We start from the raw sequence: 23,148 nt of genomic DNA, 5'->3' as shown, positions 1-23,148 counted from the left end.
ATTGATTTATCTAGGCTGTTCTTCAGGAATATAAGACCAGATTAAATCAATTGGTTCCTGTGCTACCTTGGTTATTATCAGAAAAACGGAACAAAAGTTAGGGTTTATCTGTGGGAGACAGATTTATCTTTTGATAGACTAGTCTGTGTGATACAGATTTGTTTATTCTCAAAGCCTGCGATTTTGGGTCGTAGCAACTCTTTGTTGTGGGTGAGATCAGCAAAGGGAATCAAGTGCGTAGTATCCTGCTGGGATCAGAGGCGTAGGGGTGCAACTGTACCTTGTATCAGTGGGAGACTGATAGGGGTTCAACTATAGTCCAATCCGAAGTTAATTGGGAGTAGGCTAGTGTCTGTAGCGGCTTAATACAGTGTGTATATAATCTAGACTAGGTCCCGGGTTTTTTCTGCATTTGCGGTTTCCTCGTTAACAAAATTTCTGGTGTCTGTGTTATTTCTTTTCCGCATTATATTTGGTTATATAATTGAAATAATACAGGTTGTGCGTTAAGCTTAATCAATTGGAGATCCAATCTTGTGATTGTTGATTTCATTGATTAACACTTGGATATTGGTTTTTTATACCGTCCAAGTTATCTCTCTTCGATTAGACTCTCAGATTTCTATTTTCTTGAGTAGCAATCAAATTGAGAGATAGAGATATCTACTCCTTGAGACACTATATTCTAGATTGATTCTAACTGTCTAGTTGATTCTCTAGTAGAGTGTTTCGGAGGTTTTCCATACATATTGCTAACCGAAATATTGGGTGGTGTTGTTAGACCCCCGCTTTTTCAATTCCTTTTCACTGGTATTACCTTCGAATATGGTTTCTAAAATATCCCACACATCTTTAGACCTAGTGCAATTTGACACATGGTGCTGAAAATTTGGGGTAATGGCATGTATGATGACATCCAAACCGTCAGAGTTTTGCTTTGCAACAAGTATCTCAGCAACATCGTATTCGCCAGTATTCTTTGGAACATTAATGTTACCTACTTCAACAACGGGAGCATCATAGCCATTAACAACATATACCCATGATTGAAAATCACGCGATTGAAGAAAAGCTCGCATAGCAATTTTCCACCATAAGTAATTTGAGCCATCGAAGACTGGTGGTACGTTAATAGAGATAACACCTATGCCCATAGAGTCCGATCACCACAAACACATACTTGTAAGGTCTTTAAACGTGTTTTCCTACTCTGATACCAATTGAAAAAGCGAGGGTCTAACAACCACACCCAATATTTCGATTAGAAATATGTATGGACTAACTACAATATACTTTCTAGAGAATCAGCTAGACAGTCAGACTCAATCTAGAGTAAAGTATATCAAGGAGTTAATATCTCTATCACTTGATTTGATCTTTACTCAAGAAAATAGAAATCTGCGAGTCTTTATCAAATACAATGATAATAACTTGGATGGTACCAAAGACCAAGATCCAAGTGTCAATCAATTAAATCAACAACCAAAGGTTGGATATTCTAATTGATCGATCTTAACGCACAACATGTGATATTTCAATTATATAAAAAAATATAATGCGGAATAGAAATAAAACAGACACCATAATTTTGTTAACGAGGAATCCGCAAATGCAGAAAAACCCCGGGACCTAGTCCAAATTGATCGCCACACTGTATTAAGCCGCTACAGACACTATCCTACTACAAACTAACTTCGTTCTGGACTGTAGTTGAACCCTAATCAATATCATACTGATTCAAGGTACAGTTGCGCTCCTTACGTCTCTGATCCCAACAGGATACTACGCACTTGATTCCCTTAGCTGATCTCACACACAACCAAGAGTTACTACGACCCAAAGTCGAAAAATTTAATAAACAAATCTGTATCACACAAAAAAGTATATGATAGGTAAATCTGTCTCCCACAAATAGAACTAACAGTTTTTGTTCTGTCTTTTGATAAATCAAGGTGAACAAGAACTAATTGATAATCGAGACTTATATTCCCGAAGAACAGCCTAGAAATATCAATCACCTCACACAATCTTAATCGTATGGTAGCGAAACAAGATGTTGCGGAATCACAAATGATGAGACGAAGATGTTTGTGATTTCTTTTTATCTTGACCTATCGGAGATAAATCTCAAGCCAATTATGCAATTGAACTCGTACGATATAAAATGGCAAGATCAAATTTCTCCACTACAAGAGAAGTAGTTTCGTCTGGCTTCACAATCCCAATGAAGTCTTTCAGTCGTTAACCTACAGGGTCTCGGGAAGAAACCTAAGGTTAAAGGAGAACCGACTCTAGCAAAACCAACTAGTATCACACAGGAGGTGTGGGGATTAGTTTTTCCAGTTTCTAGATGTCTCCTTTATATAGTTTTCAAATCAGGGTTTGCAATCTAAGTTACCTTGGTAACAAAGCATTAAAAATTCACCATTAGATGAAAAACCTGATGTCTCCAAGCTAATATCTTTCAACCGTTAGATCGAAACTTAGCTTGTCATACACAAATGAAATGTGTTTCATTTAGGTTTGAGTAACCGTACTTAAACGTGTACACTTGGTTGGTTCACAAATAGTTAACCAAGGTTAGCCATATGTGTACTTTCATATCAACCATATTCATCTTCTTCACGACTAGTTCAAATGACTTCAAAAGAACTAGTTGAAGAGTTGTTAAATTGCTTAGGTCTTTATACATAGACACAATTAAAACAAAATCAGTTTGATTCACTTGAATCAATTCATGAACAATATAGACACGGCTTGCAAAGATTGCATTCCTTATTGATTTATTGTTTTAAGTTCATGAAATTCTTATTTGAGAAATAACCAGCTTGGATACGCGTACGGATACATGTACCTTAGCTACCGGATTTGAGTTTGGAAACTCAGCAGAAACTTTCGGTTAGAAAACTTCCTTGAGTACGCGTACCTAAGGTGACTGGTTTTCCGGTTTGTAAACTACAAAATCCAGCAGAAATTTTCAGTTAGAAAACTTCCGCCAGTACGCGTACCCAACCTGTCTCCTTTACCAATGTCGCATGCACAAGTGCACACAATTGGTTTCCGGCACACTGATTTATACACTAATGTGCGAACACACTATATATGCTTATATCCATAGTTGGTTACATAATCTCAACTCTACATTTCAATCATTGAAACATTCTTCTATAATGTTATAATAGTCGTTATTCACAACTATCGTCATCAAAGATATTTTCAAGATTGAAATGTCATCATGACTTTCGTCAAGGATAAAGATGAAAAATGGGTAAAGTGAAAGCTTACCAACACGTATTTCGAGAAAAAGATAGGCGAGTAAACTCGGCTCGAAATAGCAAATGTGTATGTATGAAAACTATCATACTTATATGACTTTGTCTCAAGAGTAGGAGATAGAGAGATAGACTTTTTGAGTGATAGATAAGTTCAAGTCTCCACATACCTTTTACTCGGATGAAGTTCCACTGGTTCCTTGAGTAGTTGTTCGTCTTCGTAAGATGATCACCATGGAGTCTGGATCTCAACTACACCAATCTGTCCTAAACCGAGACTTAACTATAAGTAGTCTAGAAATCAAGACATATAGTCTTGACAACTAAATTTGACAAACATGCTTGAGATAGCAACGCATGCGAGTTTGACCGAGCAGTGCTCTATCACGTTTAAACTCAGTTTCTGAATTTTCTACCTTCGGGTAATTATAACCATCGACAACTAATAGCCATGTATTAAAGTCTCGTGAATGAAGAAAAGATATCATAGAAGATTTCCACCATTGATAGTTTGTTCCGTCAAATCTTGGCGGTACATTAATTGAAGTGGATTCATGAGAACTCGAGTTCATTCTTATAGGATGGATCGCACCAAACACAGATTTTAGATCTTTTCGTGTTTGCCTGTTCTGATACAAATTGAAAAGACGAGGGTACCCAAATATACCTCAAACTAAAACTTTTCCACCTATAAGTCCTTTCTGCGAAAGTGATTGTCTATGGACTGAGTCGAGACACTACACCTAATCGGTTCACACTTCGTGTGATCGTCTATGGATACGAGATCGAGACAATACGACAAAAAGATAACTTGTGTGATTGACTATGGATACAAGATCGAGACAATGCAACAACGAAGTATGTTTACTTGATAAATGGTTCGGGCTTAACCAAACACAAATATGATTACTATCAAGTAAATAGGAATTAACGTTTGTGTAATTTACTTTAAATTATAATAACAACAATTACAATTGGGGAAAATAAAAGTAAATGACACAACAAGGTTTCGTTAACGAGGAAACCGCAAATGTAGAAAAACTCTGGGACCTTGTCCAGAACTGAATACTTTCAGGATTAAGCCGCTATACAAAATCAAACCAACTTCGTATAGTTGAGACCAAGCAACTAAACCTATAGTTCACCTAGTTCCGTCTGTATTCCCACGCCTCCGACCTGTAATAAGTCACCTACTTGGAACAATTCCTTTGGTTCGTATTCCAAACAGTAAAGGAACAACAAATCTATTTGGTATCAACTCTTTTCAACCAAGTGATGTGAGTTCGACAAAAGGCTCTTCTGTTTATCTCAATAAACTCCTTTGTCAGGTTCTTAGATTTATCTTATTATCAACTACCAAAGTAATTGTTAATATCTTGCAATCACTAATTTTAATCACAAAGAATTGTATTGATGCCGATCTACACAACTAATCAATCTAATCTACCACAAGGATAAACCGATTATAGTTGGATCCTCTTTTAATCAAACAAGTATTGTGCACACCAAAGATTATGAACCCAAATCAGAAATCTTCAAAGTATTCTTTGTCTTCAAATCTTCTTAGATCTTCAATAAACACCTGCACACAATCAACTTGAATCTCTTGTGATCAATCACGCACAGAACGGAGTCTGTTAACAATGGATTATCACAAGACGTCTTTAGATCTACAAACATTTTAAAGATCCCCGTCGAAACTTCTATCTAGTTTGAGTGAATCTTATATCAGAAGAGAAGATTCTCAAGCATAAACAAACCAGGTGCAATCAAATTTCAACCACCGTTACTCAATTAAATCAATCGAAAACAAAAGATAAAATGCAATTATCTAGTTTCCCACCAACGATACTAATAGAGCTTCTCAATCCCAAAGAAGTCTTTAAACTGAGCGGCCGTAAGAGATTTCGCCTAATTAGATTACTCTCCTCTACGAATAGGCGGCTTCACCAGTAGCAGCACGACTGAGATAGTTTTGATGTCTCTTAGGATTAGTTTTCTTGAAATGCAAACTTTGATATTTATAGACCACGGAAGTTATCAATATATGCGATATACTCCAGATTCGGTTTCCATAGTTCCTGGAAATGCTTTGTCCAAATAATGACAGAAAATATCCAACTAGCAAATGCACATTACTAATTTTCATTTTCCAAAAATAAAATTAAAAACCTTAAATAAAAGATTCTCAATTTATTTTATTCGATCCGGGATTTTCTTCCTTTAGCTATTAAAGAATAACTTTGAACAATTAAAGATAAGCGTTACTGCATATGTTCAAAGTATGTCGATATCTTTACTTTGTAAGTCCTCTTAAATACTTACAATCTTGAAACCGATTTTCCACACTTCCAAACAAGTTTAGAATTGGTTCATATGACTTTCAAGAACTACGTGATCGATCAATAGCACTCAATCACCAAACATGAGTTTTACGGTTCTACCAAAACATGTTTCGGTTCTACATCCATGTGAGTACTTTGCATAGTTATGCTAGTTACCAAAATTAGGTTGACTAGGTACTAAATCGGTTCCCCACATATATATGGTATCTAACTTGTACTTGCTGCACATGTCCATAGGATCGGTTCCCCTTTGCCTAAAAATGTGTTGCACATGTCCATAGGATCGGTTTCCCTTTCTGCTAAAAACTTGTTGCACCTCATACAAGGATCGATTCCACTTTGTGATAGGTTGCACCTCTTACTAGGATCGGTTCCCCTTTATCCAGAGTCGGTCATACCAATAACACTAAATCGATTGTACCATCTCAAGTGATTACTTAAGATCAGTTTCACTAATAAAAGTCATACCAATACAAAAGTCAGGCCTTTGTGAAAAGTTTTTACCAAGAACATAAACAAGTCATGAGTGGTTATACTAATCACACATATTGGTAGTTCAAAAGATATGCAATGAATAACAATACCAATAATTCCTGGCGATTTGTCTTTCGATTCATAAAAAAAGTTCATGAATTTACTTCCTTAAAACAAATGTAAAACATTGTTCCATATGACGAAATCTTCACCTTATACCCATACATAATCACAATAGCATTCAAACAATTATGTCGATGTCTTATCTACAAAGTTTAATGGTTAAGCAATAAACCTCGTATTGTATTCCTTAATACTATGTCTAACTATAGTATAATCATTCATGCTTCGCAGTTTTGTTTTCAATATGCACGACTTGAAAGATACGTTAGGGAATGAAACAGTTCAAGTCAAATATCACTAACCTTAAGTGGAAGGATGATGTTGTCGTTGTAGCTCCTTACTTCTTCACTTCTTAAAGTCATTGCAATACTTGTAATGTCTCATATCCTAATACGTTCAAGCTAACCTATACGAAGTTGACTCTAGTACACAATCAAGCGACTCTTTAAATGAGTTTTGGCTCATTAAATATGACAACCAAACTTGACATACCAACGCTTGGTGGGTTCAACCGAGCTATGCTATAATAGATGTTATTGGTTCGTTAGCGCAACAAATGTTTGATTTAAATACTGAGTACGAACTTGGAGTTGTGCTACATAATAGCATTGATTTGGACGTTCATGGACAGCCGAACCTGGAGGTGGACTTAGCCAAAGAACTGGTGGATATGTGTGGTGCCTTAACAACACTACAAGAAGCAAAAATTGGTAATATTTCTTATATTTCGCTGCCCATAACTAATGAGGTTTCTTTACCTTTTATTCTGCAGGCATCGAAACTAGAATGAAGTCGCTTCCAGATCACTTAAAGTACGCGTACATGCGTGATAAAGAAGAACTTTTGGTGATTATTGCAAGGAATCTCACCCCAATACAAGAAGAACGTCTACTTAGGGTTCTGAAAGAGCACAAAACGGCTATTGGTTGTACAATTGCTGATATCAAAGGCATTAGTCCATCCATGTGCATGCATAGAATCCTAATGGAAGATGATTTTAAGCCTGTACGTGATGCTCAACGTAGGCTTACCCCCCCCCCCCCCCTATTGATGGAGGTCGTGAAGAAAGAGATCCTCAAATTACTAAGTGTGGGGGTGATTTACCCAATTTATGACAGCAAATGGGTTAGCCCGGTACAGGTGGTACCTAAGAAATCAAGCGTCACTGTTGTTAGAAATCAAGATGATGAACTTATTCCTAGAAGAGTTCAAACAGGATGGATAGTGTGCATAGACTACAAAAAGCTTAATACAGCAACCCGAAAGGATCACTTTCCTTTGCCTTTCATTGATCAGATGTTAGAGAGGTTAGCGGGAACTCACATTATTGTTTTTTGGAAGGTTATTCGGGCTACAATCAGATTGTTATTGCACCGGAGGATCAAGAGAACTACTTTCACTTGTCCTTTTGGTACGTTTGCCTATAGAAGGATGGCGTTTGGTCTTTACAATGCTCCCATCACTTTTCAGAGGTGTATGGTTAGTATATTTTCTGACTACGTGGAACGCATCATTGAGGTATTTATGGAAATTCATTTGATATTTGTTTACAAAATCTTGAACTTGTGCTTAAAAGATGCATAGACACTAACCTTGTTCTTAATTGGGAGAAATGCCATTTTATGGTAAACCACGGTATAGTGCTCGGTCACATTGTGTCCTCTCGAGGGCTTGAAGTTGACAAAGCAAAGATAGACTTAATAAGAAACTTACAGTACCCCACTTCGGTGAGGGAGATTCGTTTTTTTCTTGGTCATGCAGGTTTTTACAGGCGGTTTATCAAGGATTTCTCCAAAATCTCAATGCCGATGTGCAAATTATTGCAAAATGAGCTTATTTTTGACTTCAACAAGGAGTGCAAGGATGCCTTTGATAAACTGAAAGAGTTGTTGACAACTGCACCAATTATCAAGTCACCGGATTGGAATTTGCCATTTGAATTAATGTGTGATGCAAGTGACTATGCAATTAGAGCCGTTTTGGGTCAACGAGTAGACAAGCTGTCTCATGTGATTTATTATGCATCTAGGATCCTAAACGATGCACAAATCAACTATTCTACTACTGAGAAAGAAATTTTGGCTATAGTGTTTGCACTAGAAAAATTTAGATCATATTTGGTGGGTTCAAAAGTGGTTGTGTATTCTGATCACGTAGCACTTAGGTACCTATTAAAGAAGAAAGAAGCTAAGCCAAGACTTATACGGTGGATACTTTTATTGCAAGAATTTGATTATGAAATCAAGGATAAAAAAAGGTTTTGAAAATATTGTTGCTGATCATCTTAGTAGACTTGTTATTTACGAAGAAGAACTTCCTTTACAAGATCGTTTTCTAGACGAACAACTTTTCTCAATTGAAGATTCAACACCTTGGTACGCGGATATAGTGAACTACTTGGTTACGAGACAAGTACCTAGCACAATGTCTAATTTTCAAAAGCTTAAGCTTAATAAAATCTAGGAATTACTAGTTAATCCACTTTAGGAAGAACCGGTTACTGTGTAGTCCATCATCAGAAAACAATTACTCGCTGGTCCAAAAACATGTTTTTGGACCAGATTTTTTATTCTCTCGTCCAGCATACGTGCAAGGTGTTTTATGTGTATTTCATAAATGTCGTAATTATCCCTCCGTCCAATCAATACCTAACATAAAAACACGTCAAGCTTATTATTTTTATTTTTCAGATCTGAATCGATTAAGAAGAAGAAGACCGAGAGCAGATTCATGAAGAAGAAGAACAAAGAAGAAGAAGATATAATTCAATTGAAGAAGAAGAACAACAAAGAAGAACAAGATATCATTCCATTAATAGATCAGCGAAGAAAAAAATAAAGAGATATGGATTTAATCAATATTGGGATTCTTAACTTTTTAATCTATTTCCTCGTCTGGATCTGTTATTCAACATTGAAAACGAAGGTAGTCCATTCAAAACGATATGATTTAGTTTATTAAAGTGAAGATTAATACTTCTTTCGTCTCCGGTTAGTTTTGATTTCAATTTTTTGTTAATTTTATCTTTGATCAAATTGTTTTGGGTTTTAGGTTCGTATAAAAAAGATTGGGAGATTTTGTACGATCCTACAATAACCCAATTGTTTTTCTTTTTTGTACATATGTTCATTCAGAACATATTGAATCATCAACATTTTCCTTTTATACATATTTTCTTTCAGTACATATCAACATGTATTGTTGGATCATCTACTCTTTTTTCTTTTGTACTTTTTTTTCTTCTGTACATATTTTCCTTGAGTAAATATTAATATGTATTGTTGTATCAATATGTACTATTGAATCATATACTTTTCCATTGATACACATTTTTGTTCAGTACATATCAATATGTATTATTGGATATGTATTGTTGGATCATCCACTCTTTTTCTTTGGGTACGTATTTTTCTTTAGTACATATCAATATGTAGTGTTGGATCATCTACTCTTTTTTTATTTTGTGCTCTTTTCCCCTCAGTACATGGTTTCCATGAGTACATATCAATATGTACTGTTGAATCATACTTTTTCCTTCAATACATATTTTCCTTCGGTACATATCAATATGTATTGTTGATCAATATGTACAATTGGATCTTGTACTCTTTATTTTTCTTTGTACTCTCTTCTTCTACTGTGGTATTTGTGTATTCTTTGTATTCTTCGATCTTGTTTTTACCAGGATTCACCAAATGTAAATTTCTCCATGGTTTTAGTAAAATAAGGTTTTCTTCAATCTTTTTTCAATATGTATTATTGATCAATATGTACAGTTTGATGAGTTTGTTTGATTTTTTTGTTTGTCTGTTTGATGATTTCCTTTTTAACATTTCAGTTTGTTTGGTTGGTTTGAAAATTTGATTTTTCATTTTGATTATTTTTGCTCTAAACCTAATCATATTTTAGTTTATTTTTGATGTTTTGATTTTGCAGTTTTCATTACTGTTGATCGAGAAGAAAGAACGAAGAAGTTGTAGAGAAGAATAAAGAAGGAAGTAGTGGGAGGAAACGGTTAAAGCATGAGTGAGGATAGCCTGGTAACTTTACATATGTTTAAACCTTTTTGGACTAAAGGATAAATGTTTAATCCCGCTGGACTAGCCACTAACCCGGATCGGGTTTAGTGGACTAAACAGGAAATCCCTCTAATAAAATAGCCAAGCAGTATGTGTGGGATGAGCCCTACTCGTGAAAATACGGTTCTGATCAAATCATCCGCAGGTGCGTACCTAATTCTGAATTTCAATCTATTCTTACTTTTTGTCATACTTATGCATGTGGTGTTCACTTTGGTTCTAAACGTACCGCTTTCAGAGTACTTGAAAGTGACTTTTATTGGCCTACCATATTTGAGGATGCATATATTTTTTGCAAATCTTGTGATAAATGTCAAAGAACGGGCAATCTAGGTGCTCGAAATCAAATGCCTTATTGGGCCGATCGACCGTAGGGCCCGAAGGGAAGGAGTCCCTTTTATGGTTACTTTTTCGTAAATTGAAACCTAACAAAAATGTTCAATTTGACAAAAAGATTGGAAATCAATTTGGTGGTATTTTTTGGCACACTCTTTTTAGTCTAATTATTATATCTCCTTATGCATCTTATTTTTTCAGGGGTATAATTGGCAATCAAAGTATAACATATTTAAAAATCCGTGTCTTGGAATTTTACAAATTTTATGTCATTCGAAAGGATTTTAAAAAATCTACACAACGAGTACAAACAACAATATAAAATTTAGTGTTTTTACGAAAAATCCAATGGTGATTTTCAAAATTTAATGCATAGTCATTATGCAAAGCACCACAAAAAATTCATAATATACGGGAAAATTAATGCAAATCACCACAAAGAAAATACATAGCACACGGGGTAAATTGATGCGATCTATCACAAAAGGTGATTAGAAAAGGGAAAATTTATATAAACTACCATAAATTAGATGCAGCCTCATAACACCATTAAGCATAACGGCGTTTCGTTTTTCTTCAGTCGGCCCTCCCACCGTGGTAACGGTGATCTAGTTACATGAATCACACATGAAAAGAAAATCAACTTCTTTGAGATCATAAGAGTACCATGGAAAATCCATACAACATTAATTTGATTTCCTTCCGCATGAGTTAAAGTTTCAAACATTTGTTTTGATCGGCACAGTCAAATATACATGTAAAATTTTCTCTTTATACGAAGTTCCTATATGCATGACCTAAATTCACTAACAACAATGCAGCAAGGGTTCAATGGGAACAAATAAGAATGGGATCATGGAGACAAGAGAATATCCCCAATTTCGGTGATGTATCCATGAGAAGAAAGAAAGCAAGAGAATACCGCAAGAAGAATAAAATCGGATGGAGAGCACGGAATCACCCTAGAATAGCTTGACATTCAAATTCATTTTTTCTCTTGTGGAGCCGAGTGGTGTTCAAAAACCCATCGTGAGATCTTGAACGAATAATCACATCTGGTCAGCTCTGAAACCTTTGTTAGTGCCAAATTTATCACTTTCAATCATGAAACTGTTTCTGTCAAGTAATGAGTTGTTAGTCACTTCCTCTACTGTTGGATCGATCATCTGCGAAAGAGCAAAATAAGAGTGGCAGTATCAGTAAGATCCTAATGCATGAGCTCTGACATAAGGGTCAAGATCCTAAGGCACCAGCAACCAAGCTTTGGCACAAACTCCCGAACTTTGTGATTCAGTCGTAAAGTGACATTTATTTAAAACTACCTTGTGATTGAATTAAACATCAGGATTAAGGAATTTAGCTTTCCAGACCCTTAAATAATATACAAAGGGCAGGAAGTTGATGTACCTCTGGATTGGCTTTTCCCTTCCATTGCTTCTTTCTTTGCCTGACAGCTAGAACACAGGAAAGGACCATCCCAAGAATGCAACTTACGAAGATTTGTAGACCCAGAATGTACTGATATTCCTTCTCTCGGTTTCATATCTACTTGGCACACTGCACAGACGAACAACTTGAACATGTTGCACAAGGGATATTCCGTATCCAACCTGCAAGGCACGCCAAATTCATTAGCATAAAGAATAAATTTTTGTTTTCTTATCCATAAGCATTTATACAACCTTCATAAAAACTGATCTTACAGCAGGAGTTTTAATATATGGGATTTACTGGGGGGGTTGGGGGAAAAGGAAGTTCGAGTCGCTGGTGCTTGGTGCAAAAGCTGTTTATTGGGTATCATTAATAGGCCTTGTTTTGAGACTGAAAATTTGGATCTGTACAATTCCATGGACATCACTTATAGACTAGGACCCTTTAGCTAAGCGTTGAAAAGTCATCCTCAGTTACCCACTCCACCAGGCAAGTCTAGTTTAGCTGTCACTTGTATCATTTCTAATACCTCTGGTTCTTGATCCATTGCTTCCATCAAAAATAAGAATAAAGGGGAAAAGATCCATTACCTCTGGGCCCATCAGGTTCCAAATATTTTGCCAACAAGATTATGTATAAATATAAAAGGAGTGGGTGAAGAAAGACTCTGAGAAGGACAAACCTTTCAGCGAGCATAGCGGATCCTTCCTCAAACATCTCCTCCACTAAATCAGGCGGTGTGTACTGTGGATGAGAAGATGATGAAGATGACTTCTTTTTGAACATGGCCTTGAACACTCCCTTTCCATGTTTTCTTGGTGGTGGTATAGATGGGGTCAACTTCTCCATCGGTAAAATATCTACAACAATGCATGTTGTATCATCTCGGAGCCCCTTTGAATGTAAAGCCTCCTGCCAATTTAATAACAAGGGACAATTGATGATGCTATCAAGAGAAGCATCAGCAAAAGGCAAAAATTATTTATATTATTTCAGTACCTTGACAATTTGCTCAGCTGCAGCATCTGGAGGCATTCCCCTACAGCAGTTCAGCGCAGTTTCGGAGGATAAAGCATCCCAAACACCATCACTTGATATGATAAGCCTCCCTCCAGCAGAAGAAAGCTAAAAAAAAAAAAATCAGTTATTGTAATGATAACAAAAGCAGGTTTAACTGCCAAGTTGTAGTGATTAAACACATTTTTAAGAATTAAGACATATATAACAGCGGTAACAGAGGCGTGGCAACCTTCACTTGCTTTACATACGGAACAGGAACGATGAATTCCCCAACGTCCATATCTCCAATAGATCTTGAAAGACACAAGCCACCCGGCCAACATCTGAGAGGTCCAATCTGAAAATTGGAGTTGGGTCAAAGGGTCAAATTGTTTATTTTCTCCATAATTCTCACATTAATGAAGCTCTCCTATTTCAGACACAACCTAGAAAACCAGTGTTATGCAAAGCTGAGACCTTCCGAAATGAGATTGTAACAAAGTATCTTTAACAAATGGTTCGCCAATAATCTCAAATTGTATTTATCAACAAACAGCAAGGCGGTGCATGTATAAGAAGTATGGATAACTTTGTTTTCATAACACTTTTTCTTGAGCCATGTAATTTCAGTAGCCAAGAAAGTCTACAGATTGAGCAGTTAATTAAAGTTCACTACGACAATCAAGTTTTGAGTCTCAACCACACTGAAAAATCACAGATGAACCATAACTCTCTATGTTATACTTATTACAAGATAATCCTCATGTTCATTACTCCATTGATCCTCCATGACAATAAAAATTGCATATCTCACATTTTAGCCTCTATCTGAGATAAAAACAATGTACTATTTTATCAATCGAAAAGGAAAAAAAATGTTTCAAATTCAAAGACTTTGGAAGGCACGCTAAATTTGATCCCGCCAATATTAGTATCATTTCCAAAATTGTGACATTAAACAAGAGCATCTTCAGGTTTACACAAAGTATAAATTTAAGATATAATACAAGAAAAAATTGTATGATACTGGAGCAGGTGAGTCCCACAAAGTCAGTAAATAAACTTCGAAGCAAAATCCATTTGAACTTCTCAGAAAATACAAGTACCTGTGCACCACCAACAATATTAAGCCGTCCAACCTCGCCACCGCTTGCTGTTATGCGATCTCTCCTGTTGAAAGTGTTAAGATTCAGGCACTCTTACTGGAGATAAATGTTAACGAAAATGTGAAGCAACAACCAATGTATTAACTCCGAAACTTACTCCTCTTCATTGCATTCCAACCTATGATCTTCCGACAAAGAATATATAGTTCCTTCAGAAGATTCTAGTATGCAACGAGAATCACCAACGGAGGCCACGGTTACCACATACCCGTCTATTATCACAAAGGTGACAGTTGTACCCGACGTTCTTGCTGAAAATTTAAGAACTTAGTTAAATTGCACGAGGTCGACTTAACCACAAGAAAACAAAAGCAGATGCTAGGCAAAATCCAGTGTACCACCGATAACAAAGGCAAGAAGGACTACTATGGTACCTTCATCTTGTAAATCTTTGTCTGTTTTCACGAAACCTGCCACTAAAGCTCTTGGCAATGCTGCCAACCACTCATCTCTACTAAGATCTGCCGGAATAGCCCCCACAACATTATTAAGAAGATTCTCCTTAGTATATATAGCAGCCGTAGATCCATTGTGTCCATCAAATAGCTGCAAACACGTGATGCATATAATTGTTAATCCATCTATAGCTACTGATAACACAGTCAAGGAAAAAGAAGTTATATACAATATGAAATATTATATAACCCTAAATGCCTTCTCGAATCTGACAGGCCATACGAGTGCTGCTTGATGCATTAATCCCAAACCAAGTTGGCATTAACGACCCAGATTGATGAATGGACTGCGATTGGGTGTTTGCAAAAAGGCTACGAATTGCAAGGAACCCAATAGCTGCTGAAAACCAACAACTAATGAATAATTCATACAGAGACTGCACATACTGCTAGTGTAGAAGACAAATTGACTCAATCCTGGTATGCGTCCGGCTAGCTTTTCACTATTAGAATGAGCCAACTCAAGAATTCTCCAAGTAAGCATGACCATCCGAAAGCAAGTGTAGACGCAAACAATGGTGTTGATCTTATATGCTTACTGTGCGAGTTGGCTTATGAGGTCAATCTTTTAGTGTAATCTACAGGCGACTCCACTGAAAAGTGTTTATTCTTTGAATATGTATCCTTAATCTCCATATTTGTTATATAAGTTAGTACTTACAAAAGGTTGTCGCAAAGTAGTCTCATTCCAATGGTGTTAGAGAATTTACAAATTGACTAAACAGTTATGACCGCTGGACATCCTATAAATTCCACATGATCGTTATGCAAAGAATATCCTACATTGCTTATATACCTATACTGAAAAATGAGCATAATATGATGCCCGCAGATACTATAACATGGTATGAGAGCTAGGCCTGTATAAATGTGTAAATGGCCTAATGGCCACCCTACATATAGGTAGACGTGTTAAGAGGCTAAAGAGTGCCTACAGGTGAGGGTGCATGTGAAGGTAATAATCGTACATTTGCTTATATCCCCACTCTGCAAGCGATATCTAGCCTAAGATGTAATTTTCTTCCTGTGAATAGGTAGCTTCACAAGCTACATGAACTCCCTATTTCGACCAGCACCTACTGAATTTAGGTTATCATCCGACAAAACCCACACTAGCGGACAGCATAAAAACTTGGCTGGAGTTCTTGAGCATATTCGAGTACTTAAACTCTTAGATAATTAAAACATAACTTGAGCCTAGGTTTCACTGAATCGGCTAAAAGAGGAATTTATAACAGATGGGAGCAAACCAGTATATGTAGATAATAAAATGCAGTGTTAAAAAAATTGGATGCAAATTTGGATAATAAATTTACAAAGTATATAGATGATAATCACATACCCCAAAAACAGAAAAAGTACTGTTCCCATCTCCAGGTATTCTCTGACATTCTGTCTTGAACAAAGTAAAATCTTCACCCTTCTTGCTTTGACTTGCTTGTCCATGAAGAATATCAGGTTTCTCAATGGTTCTCTCAGTTGATACTTCTCTCTTCAGCAACACTGAAAGTGGAACCATATGATGCTGATGCTCATGCTTTGTTGCCATCTTTTCCCAACAAAACCTCCCTAATTAACCCTAGAATTCAATCAAACTAAAGAAGAAAAACCTAACTCAGTTATTTAGCCGAATTCTCCTCAAATTCGGTATAAATTTTACTCATATTCTCACATTTCAAGGTAAATTCTTCCAGAAAACAAGAGATCTTTCAAGAAATCAGGAGTGAAAATGTCTTTTAAGGATTTGATTCAAAAGAAGAAGGTAAGAGCAAAAGAGATTGGCACAGATAAGTTGAAAGTAAAGATTAATTAATGATTTGTGGATTGGTTAATAATCCTGACAAAACAAGATTCAAGATCAAAGAAATTTGTTTACTACTGAAACCGAGAAGATCAGAAGAAGAAGAAGAAGAAGAAGAAGAAGAAAAACTAAGATTTAAATCTCAAGATTGAAAGAAAAGATTAAAAAATACTAACAACAACATAGAGATTTTTTGGATTCTCTTCCAACCAGTCTAGAGTCAGTGAGAGCAAAAGAAATTTGCCTTTTTCATTTCATAGTTTTCAACTGTGACATGTCAATGGGTCCCATCTCTTTGTGTTTTGATTCGGCTTGGTCAATAAACTCCCTCTATAGTCTACTCTATAAGTCCTGTCCCCAGCTCACAAAGCTCTTCATTATTTCTGCAATCGAATGAACCAAATTCCAAGTGCATATGAATCTAAAGATAAAAATGGAAGTCGAAAACGCACTAGCTGAAGCTCCTTTTCGTAGATAAGAAGAACTCCCAGCACCTTTACATCCGTAGACTCAACTCGCGTCTGGTTCACTGTTCACATGTGGGCTATGTCACAAAAAGATCACCTAATTTGGGTCCTACACAAGAATTAATCACTGTAGTGATTTATGATTAGGTCAAACTAATCATACTGGTTTTTCTTATCCAGTGTTAATACTCTTGGATCGTGAGATATATATATACTAAAATAAAATGCTTGACAGAGTTAATCAATCATCTACTTGCAATTACTAAATTACTGTCGTTTAGTAGTAAGATTTACCAAGTACTGTAATACGTACATGACAATTCTTATTTTAACAACATTTTTTAAGGATTAAGTCCAAGTAACGAAACCGCGTTAAGCCGTCAATGCTACTATTGTCAGCTCGATCAGCAGATCCCGAGGCCAAGTTTCAACCGAATTTAACTGATGGAAACAAAAATAACCGTTAGATAATGAAGCATCCCGAATCTCATGGCTGAAGTGGGCCTTTTCTACCTAATACTTTGACTTCTATTTAAACCCCGCGGACAAGTCGCCGAAATTCCCGGCGCCGATTCCATTTGTGTTTGTCAAACGGACCAGATGAAGATAGCTGTCTTTGTTCGATCTCAGCCACTAGATTTCAGGATGCACAAAATATCTGATGATAATTATATATTCTTATAATTGAAGTCCGGTACATTGAGTACAACACCTCTCTGTTAATCAAGCTATAATTACTGTATTATATAACATGATGAGTTGCAGATCAAAAAAACATGATGAGATGGATTCTTGATAAGTTGCATGAACCAGTGACAAATGTTAGGTAATTCTAACACCATGCTAGTTTAGTCAATTGTTCTTCATTTACATCCTCTGTATTTATAGGATCAGAATCTCGCAACAATTATGTCTCAGCGAAATTATCAATGGTACAGCACAATAGCGTCGCAGAACAATTTCAGAAACGACGTCAACAAGGAACATGAGAAAGATGTGATAATCTTGCGAAAATTAGAGAGCTTGCGAAGTTAACATTTGTAAGGTTGCGAAAATGTCGCAAACCATATCCGAAAATAAAGGACAGATTAGCTGTCATCCACTATGTATTTCCTTATAAATAGTCATTCGAGTTGTAAAGGAGGAGAGATATCTTTTTGAGTAAGAAACAAGTAAATAGGAGAGAGAAAGTTCAGAGTAGAGATCATTCTTGACTTCTTTATCTTTCTTGTAAGAAAATTCAAAAATTAATCAATAAAATTAAGAGTGTAAACCTAAAAATGAGCTGATCAACAATGAAATCATATGAGGGGTGTAGTGTGGGATTTCCTGCAACTACATAATGGCTCTAGAAACAGAGAATTGAAGATCGAAAGTTGAAGATTGTTGATTGAGAATATTCAAATCAAGAAAGTGATTAAATATCAGTGATTCAGTTAAAAGAAAGATGAGCAGAATTAATGAAAATGTCGAAAGATTGGAGTGTAATATGATAACAAAAAGCTTGATCAATGAATTTCATGAAAACGTCAAAGGAAGAATACATAAACGAAATTTTGAAGGAAAGAAAGTTATAGCGGTAGAAAAATATCACCCTTGAAAGAGTGGGAAAAGCAATAGATTGCATTCATGGCGGAAGAAATACCAAAAGAAAATTTGAACCATACATCTCCGTTGGTCATCACAGTGCCTATTACACGAAAAGAGAAGGATACAACAATAAAATCCGCAGGAGAATGGATGTTGAACAGAACTTTAATCGATAAAGGAAGTTCAGTTGATATAATATTTTATCATGCATTCCGGGAAATGGGATTTAAAGATGAAGAAATGTCCAATTCAGCATATTTTGTTCACGACTTTGGAAAATCCACAACAAAACCTAAAGGAGAAATAGTGGTGCGAATTCCACTTGGAGAAATCGAAACATATGTAACATTGTGTGTGGTGGATATGGAATCGCCATATAATATGTTATTAGGAAGATCATGGATACATGCGATAAAAGATGTGGTATCAACGTTGCATCAATGTATTAAATTCCCCACTCCAAATGGAATAGGTGAAATTAGAGGAGATGTTGACAATGCGAAATTATGTTATCAAATTGAAGTAAAACATTATGAAGAACAAGCAAAAAAGAAACAATTTCGCAGAAAATTGGCAAAGGAAGCAAAGAAGGAAGTAGAATTTAGAGTTTATATGATAATGGAAAAAGAAGGAAAAGGAATACCCAGCAAAATTTCGGAAGAAGGGGAAGAACCCATAAAAGCAATAAAAGAAACAACACCATTGGGAGAACCTAAACCCAGTTACACTGCCGCAGAACCAACAAAAGAAATAAATGTTGGGACTATAGAGGAGCCTCTAATGTTGAGAATTGGAACCAAAATGGATATAGAAGAAGAAGAAAGAACTGCCAACTTGTTGCGAGAATATAAAGATATTTTCGCAGGAAACATGGATGAGATACCAGGAATAGATCCATCAATTGCTTGACACAAATTGGAGATTAACAAAAATGTGAGACCATTTAAGCAGAGAATAAGAAAAATCGCAACAACTTACCATTCCCAAATAGAAGAAGAATTACAGAAAATGCTTGAGGAAGGAATTATAAGAGAAGCTAAATACCCAGAATGGATAGCGAATATGGTCACTGTCCCAAAGAAAAACAAGGGAATCAGGATTTGCATAGATTTCACTGATTTGAACAAAGCTTGCCCCAAAGATAGTTTTCCGTTACCCGATATTCCTCAAATGGTGGAATCTGCAGAGGGAAATGATAGGGTATCATCTTTAGATGGGTACAAAGGGTATAACCAAATTCCTCTCGCTGAAGAAGATCAAGAACATACTGCTTTCTTTGCCCCTAGAGGTTTATATTGTTACACGAAAGTGCCATTTGGTTTGCGAAATGCGGGAGCGACATATCAAAGAATGGTAGAGAAGGTATTCGCAAAATGGATACATAAAACATTAGAAGTATACGTGGACGACATGTTAGTAAAGAGTAAAGATGCTAAAGACCATGTACAAGACTTGAGGGAGATTTTTGAACAAATGCGGCAGTATAACATTATATTGAATCCTGAGAAATGTACTATTGGAGTTGCATCGGGAAAAATTTTAGGCTACATTGTATCAAAGGAAGGAATACAGGTTGATCCAGAAAAAGTGCAAGCAGTTCGTGACATGCCAACACCAGCAACAATAAAAGATGTACAGAAGTTGAATGGGCTTCTAGCTTCGCTGGGGAGATTAATTTCGCGATCATCAGACAAATGCAAATATTTTTTCGATATACTCAAGAAGGGTGCAAAATTTAAATGGAGTGATGAATGTGAAAAGGCTTTTCAAGGAATCAAAGAACATCTTATGAATACAACTATTTTACAAAAGGCAGAACCAGGAGAAGAATTATTGATTTACCTTGCGACAACGTCGCATGCATTAAGTGTTGTGTTATTACATTAGCAAAACTTTTAATACTGCTGAGAAGAATTACTCAAAGATTGAAAAATTAATCTTAGCATTGGTCTATGCATCATTTAAACTCCGCATATACTTTCAAGCACACAAGATAAAGGTATTAACAAAAGTACCAATTGAATCAATGATGAAGAATTCTAAAAGATCAGGAAGGGTAGAGAGATGAAATGCACAAGTATGCCACTTTGATATTAAATATGAAATTTTATCTTCACCAAAATCACAAGTTGTTGCGGATTTCTTGGCAGAATTTCCTTTAGAAGAAGATGAAGCAGTAGAAGAAATGATGGATGTAGAAGAAAAACATGGAGATCCAAAAGATTTATTAACAGAACCAAATAGATGGGAAATATTGGTAGATGGATCATCAAATGGAGAAGGAAATGAAGTTGGAATTGTTTTAATTTCGCCATAAGGAATAAAGATGACTTTTTCATTCAGATTGGAATTTGCATCCACTAATAATGAAACAGAATATGAAGCTGTGATACATGCTTTAAAATTCGCAATAGAAATGAAACTAGAAAATGCCAGGATCACTAGTGATTCGCAGCTAGTTATTCGCCAAATAAAAGGAGAGTATACTACAAATGAATCATCCTTGAAGAAATACAAGAAACTGGTTGAAGAATTATCAGCGAAAATCCCAAAGATAAAATGGAGGCACATTTCAAGAAAGGATAATAGACTCGCAGACGCTTTTGCTTTCATCTCAAGCATGATGACAGATCCAACTGCGAGATGCATAAAATACAAACACTTCCGTCACCATCAATAAATAAAGAAGAGGAAGATGTGGATGTGATGATGATAGATAATGAAAAAGAATAACAAATGAACAATGTCGCAGACTGGAGAATGAAACTTCACGCATATTTGGCGAAAGGAGAAACACCAAGAAATAGATTGGAAACACACAAGTTAAAAAGCCGAGCAACGAATTATGAATTAAGATATGGGTTGCTATACCGAAAATCCTTTAGTGGACCATCACTCAGATGTTTGACACGAGAGGAAGGAGAAAATGTGCTGAAAATGTTACATAGTGGAGATGCTGGCAATCATAGTGGAGGAAGATCTTTGGCACATAGAGCAAAAATGCAAGGTTATTATTGGCCATACATGCATGAAGATGCAAAACAAATATCAAGACGTTGCGAAGATTGTCAGCGCATGGAAAGAAAATACATGCACCAGGAGCACCATTGTCATCTTCAACCAGTGTATGGCCCTTTGGAAAATGGGGCTTAGACATTGTGGGGCCATTTTTACCAGGAACTGGACAAAGAAGATACTTAATAGTCGCAACAGATTATTTCACAAAATGGACAGAAGTGAAGGCAGTACAACATATTCGCGACAAAGATATCTTTACATTCATATTCGAAAATATCATTTGCAGATTTGGAATTCCTGCACAGTTGGTATCTGATAATGGGAAACATTTGAGGGGCAGAATATAGAAATGTTACTTAATGCATTCAAGATAAAATGTGGAAAGTCCACTCCTTTGTATCCACAAGCTAATGGGCAAGTAGAAGCAACAAATAAAACAATTGCAGATATATTAAAGAAGAAATTGGAAGGACATCACAGATCATGGTGCGAACAAGTACATAATGCAGTATGGGCTTATAATACAACTAGAAGAGAAGCTACTGGAATGTCACCTTTTTGTTTAACATACGGAGTTGAAGCGGTGTTACCAACAGAAGTTGTTATTCCGACAACAAAAAGAGAAGCTTGGGAGAAAAATCTTAGTGCGGGTTTAATTTTAAACAAACTTGATGAATTAGAAGAAAAAGAGAAAAAGCTTTACAACATATGGAGAATTATCAGCGAAGATTAGCTCGAGAAATAATAAACGTGTCAAAATACGTGAATTTCAACCAGGAGATTTAGTTCTGCGAGAAACACCAATATATCAGCGAGAAAATGGTGGAAAATTAGCGAAAAAATGGGATGGACCTTACATCATTAAGGAGATAGTTGGAACAGGAGCTTATAGATTAATGGATCCAGAAGGAAGAGATGTTGGTCATAGATTAGACAGACCATGGAACAGGTTGTACTTGAAAAGATATTATCGTAAGAAGCTTTGAGAAGTTATGAATTCTGAAAAATAATTGCAGATTACTCATATCAAAAGAAGATCATGATGTGCGAAATTTCGCAGAGATAACCACGAACAATGACATAAAGAAAGGGGCGAACCTTTATGGCGTACACCCTAGTTCGCGAATAAAATTTCGCAAGAGGCAAATGTAAGACCTAAAGTACGTCATATTAGGGGGTACCTGTTACATGGCTCAGGGAAAGGCTACACCGCCACCGGAACCTGAGTCATGGAGATTTGGGGTCAATAAAGCCCATCCGGGAGAGGCACCTTGGATTCTCAACTTAAGCATATGACTTAGGTTGGGCGACTAAGGTAATAAGGACTCTCCCAAGGAGTGCAGATCTGATCAAGGCGCCGAGGTACACGGTTGAGTCAAGGTGCCGGGGCGTTTGAAGCGTCCTTGCCATTCTTGACAAGTCTTGGCTTATACTGCACTCGGCCTGAAGAAAACCCCACTTAGGGTGCAGTCTCGTAACCATAAGCCCTATAGGTAAAAGGGATAAGAGGCTGCGAAAACAACTGGTTGTTGTTAAGACTGGATGGGAGGAGCTAACCTTGTATGGTAGAAGTACGCCTCCTTGAAGGGGCA

The 23,148-nt window shown here is 36.3% G+C and overlaps 1 protein-coding gene across 1 annotated transcript; it reads right to left on the bottom strand.

Annotated features, from left to right (window-relative positions):
• Nucleotides 1–11,256: 11,256 nt before the first annotated feature.
• LOC113356826 (probable protein phosphatase 2C 12) lies at nucleotides 11,257–16,713 on the bottom strand. Its single transcript, XM_026600049.1, has 9 exons — nucleotides 16,023–16,713; nucleotides 14,600–14,771; nucleotides 14,323–14,476; nucleotides 14,166–14,229; nucleotides 13,310–13,417; nucleotides 13,060–13,185; nucleotides 12,743–12,972; nucleotides 12,037–12,239; nucleotides 11,257–11,795 (listed from the first exon to the last, which is right to left on the bottom strand). Exons 1-9 carry the CDS (start codon nucleotides 16,227–16,229, stop codon nucleotides 11,764–11,766), a joined length of 1,296 nt encoding a protein of 431 aa, XP_026455834.1. The 5' UTR covers nucleotides 16,230–16,713; the 3' UTR covers nucleotides 11,257–11,763.
• Nucleotides 16,714–23,148: the final 6,435 nt, after the last annotated feature.

Source organism: Papaver somniferum, chromosome 3 (assembly GCF_003573695.1).
Source record: "Papaver somniferum cultivar HN1 chromosome 3, ASM357369v1, whole genome shotgun sequence".
NCBI classification, from domain to species: domain Eukaryota; kingdom Viridiplantae; phylum Streptophyta; class Magnoliopsida; order Ranunculales; family Papaveraceae; genus Papaver; species Papaver somniferum.
The sequence above is the reverse complement of the archived record's forward strand: the minus strand, read 5'-3'. Positions and strand labels throughout refer to the sequence as shown.

Bases quoted from the DNA above. Each gene is read 5' to 3' on its own strand.
- LOC113356826 (XM_026600049.1), bottom strand. From the start codon at position 16,229: ATGGCAACAAAGCATGAGCATCAGCATCATATGGTTCCACTTTCAGTG. The intron at 12,973-13,059 runs GTACTGAAATAA...TTAAATTGGCAG, and splicing joins CAGCTGAGCAAATTGTCAAG to GAGGCTTTACATTCAAAGGG. The intron at 12,240-12,742 runs GTTTGTCCTTCT...CGTGCCTTGCAG, and splicing joins TCCGCTATGCTCGCTGAAAG to GTTGGATACGGAATATCCCT.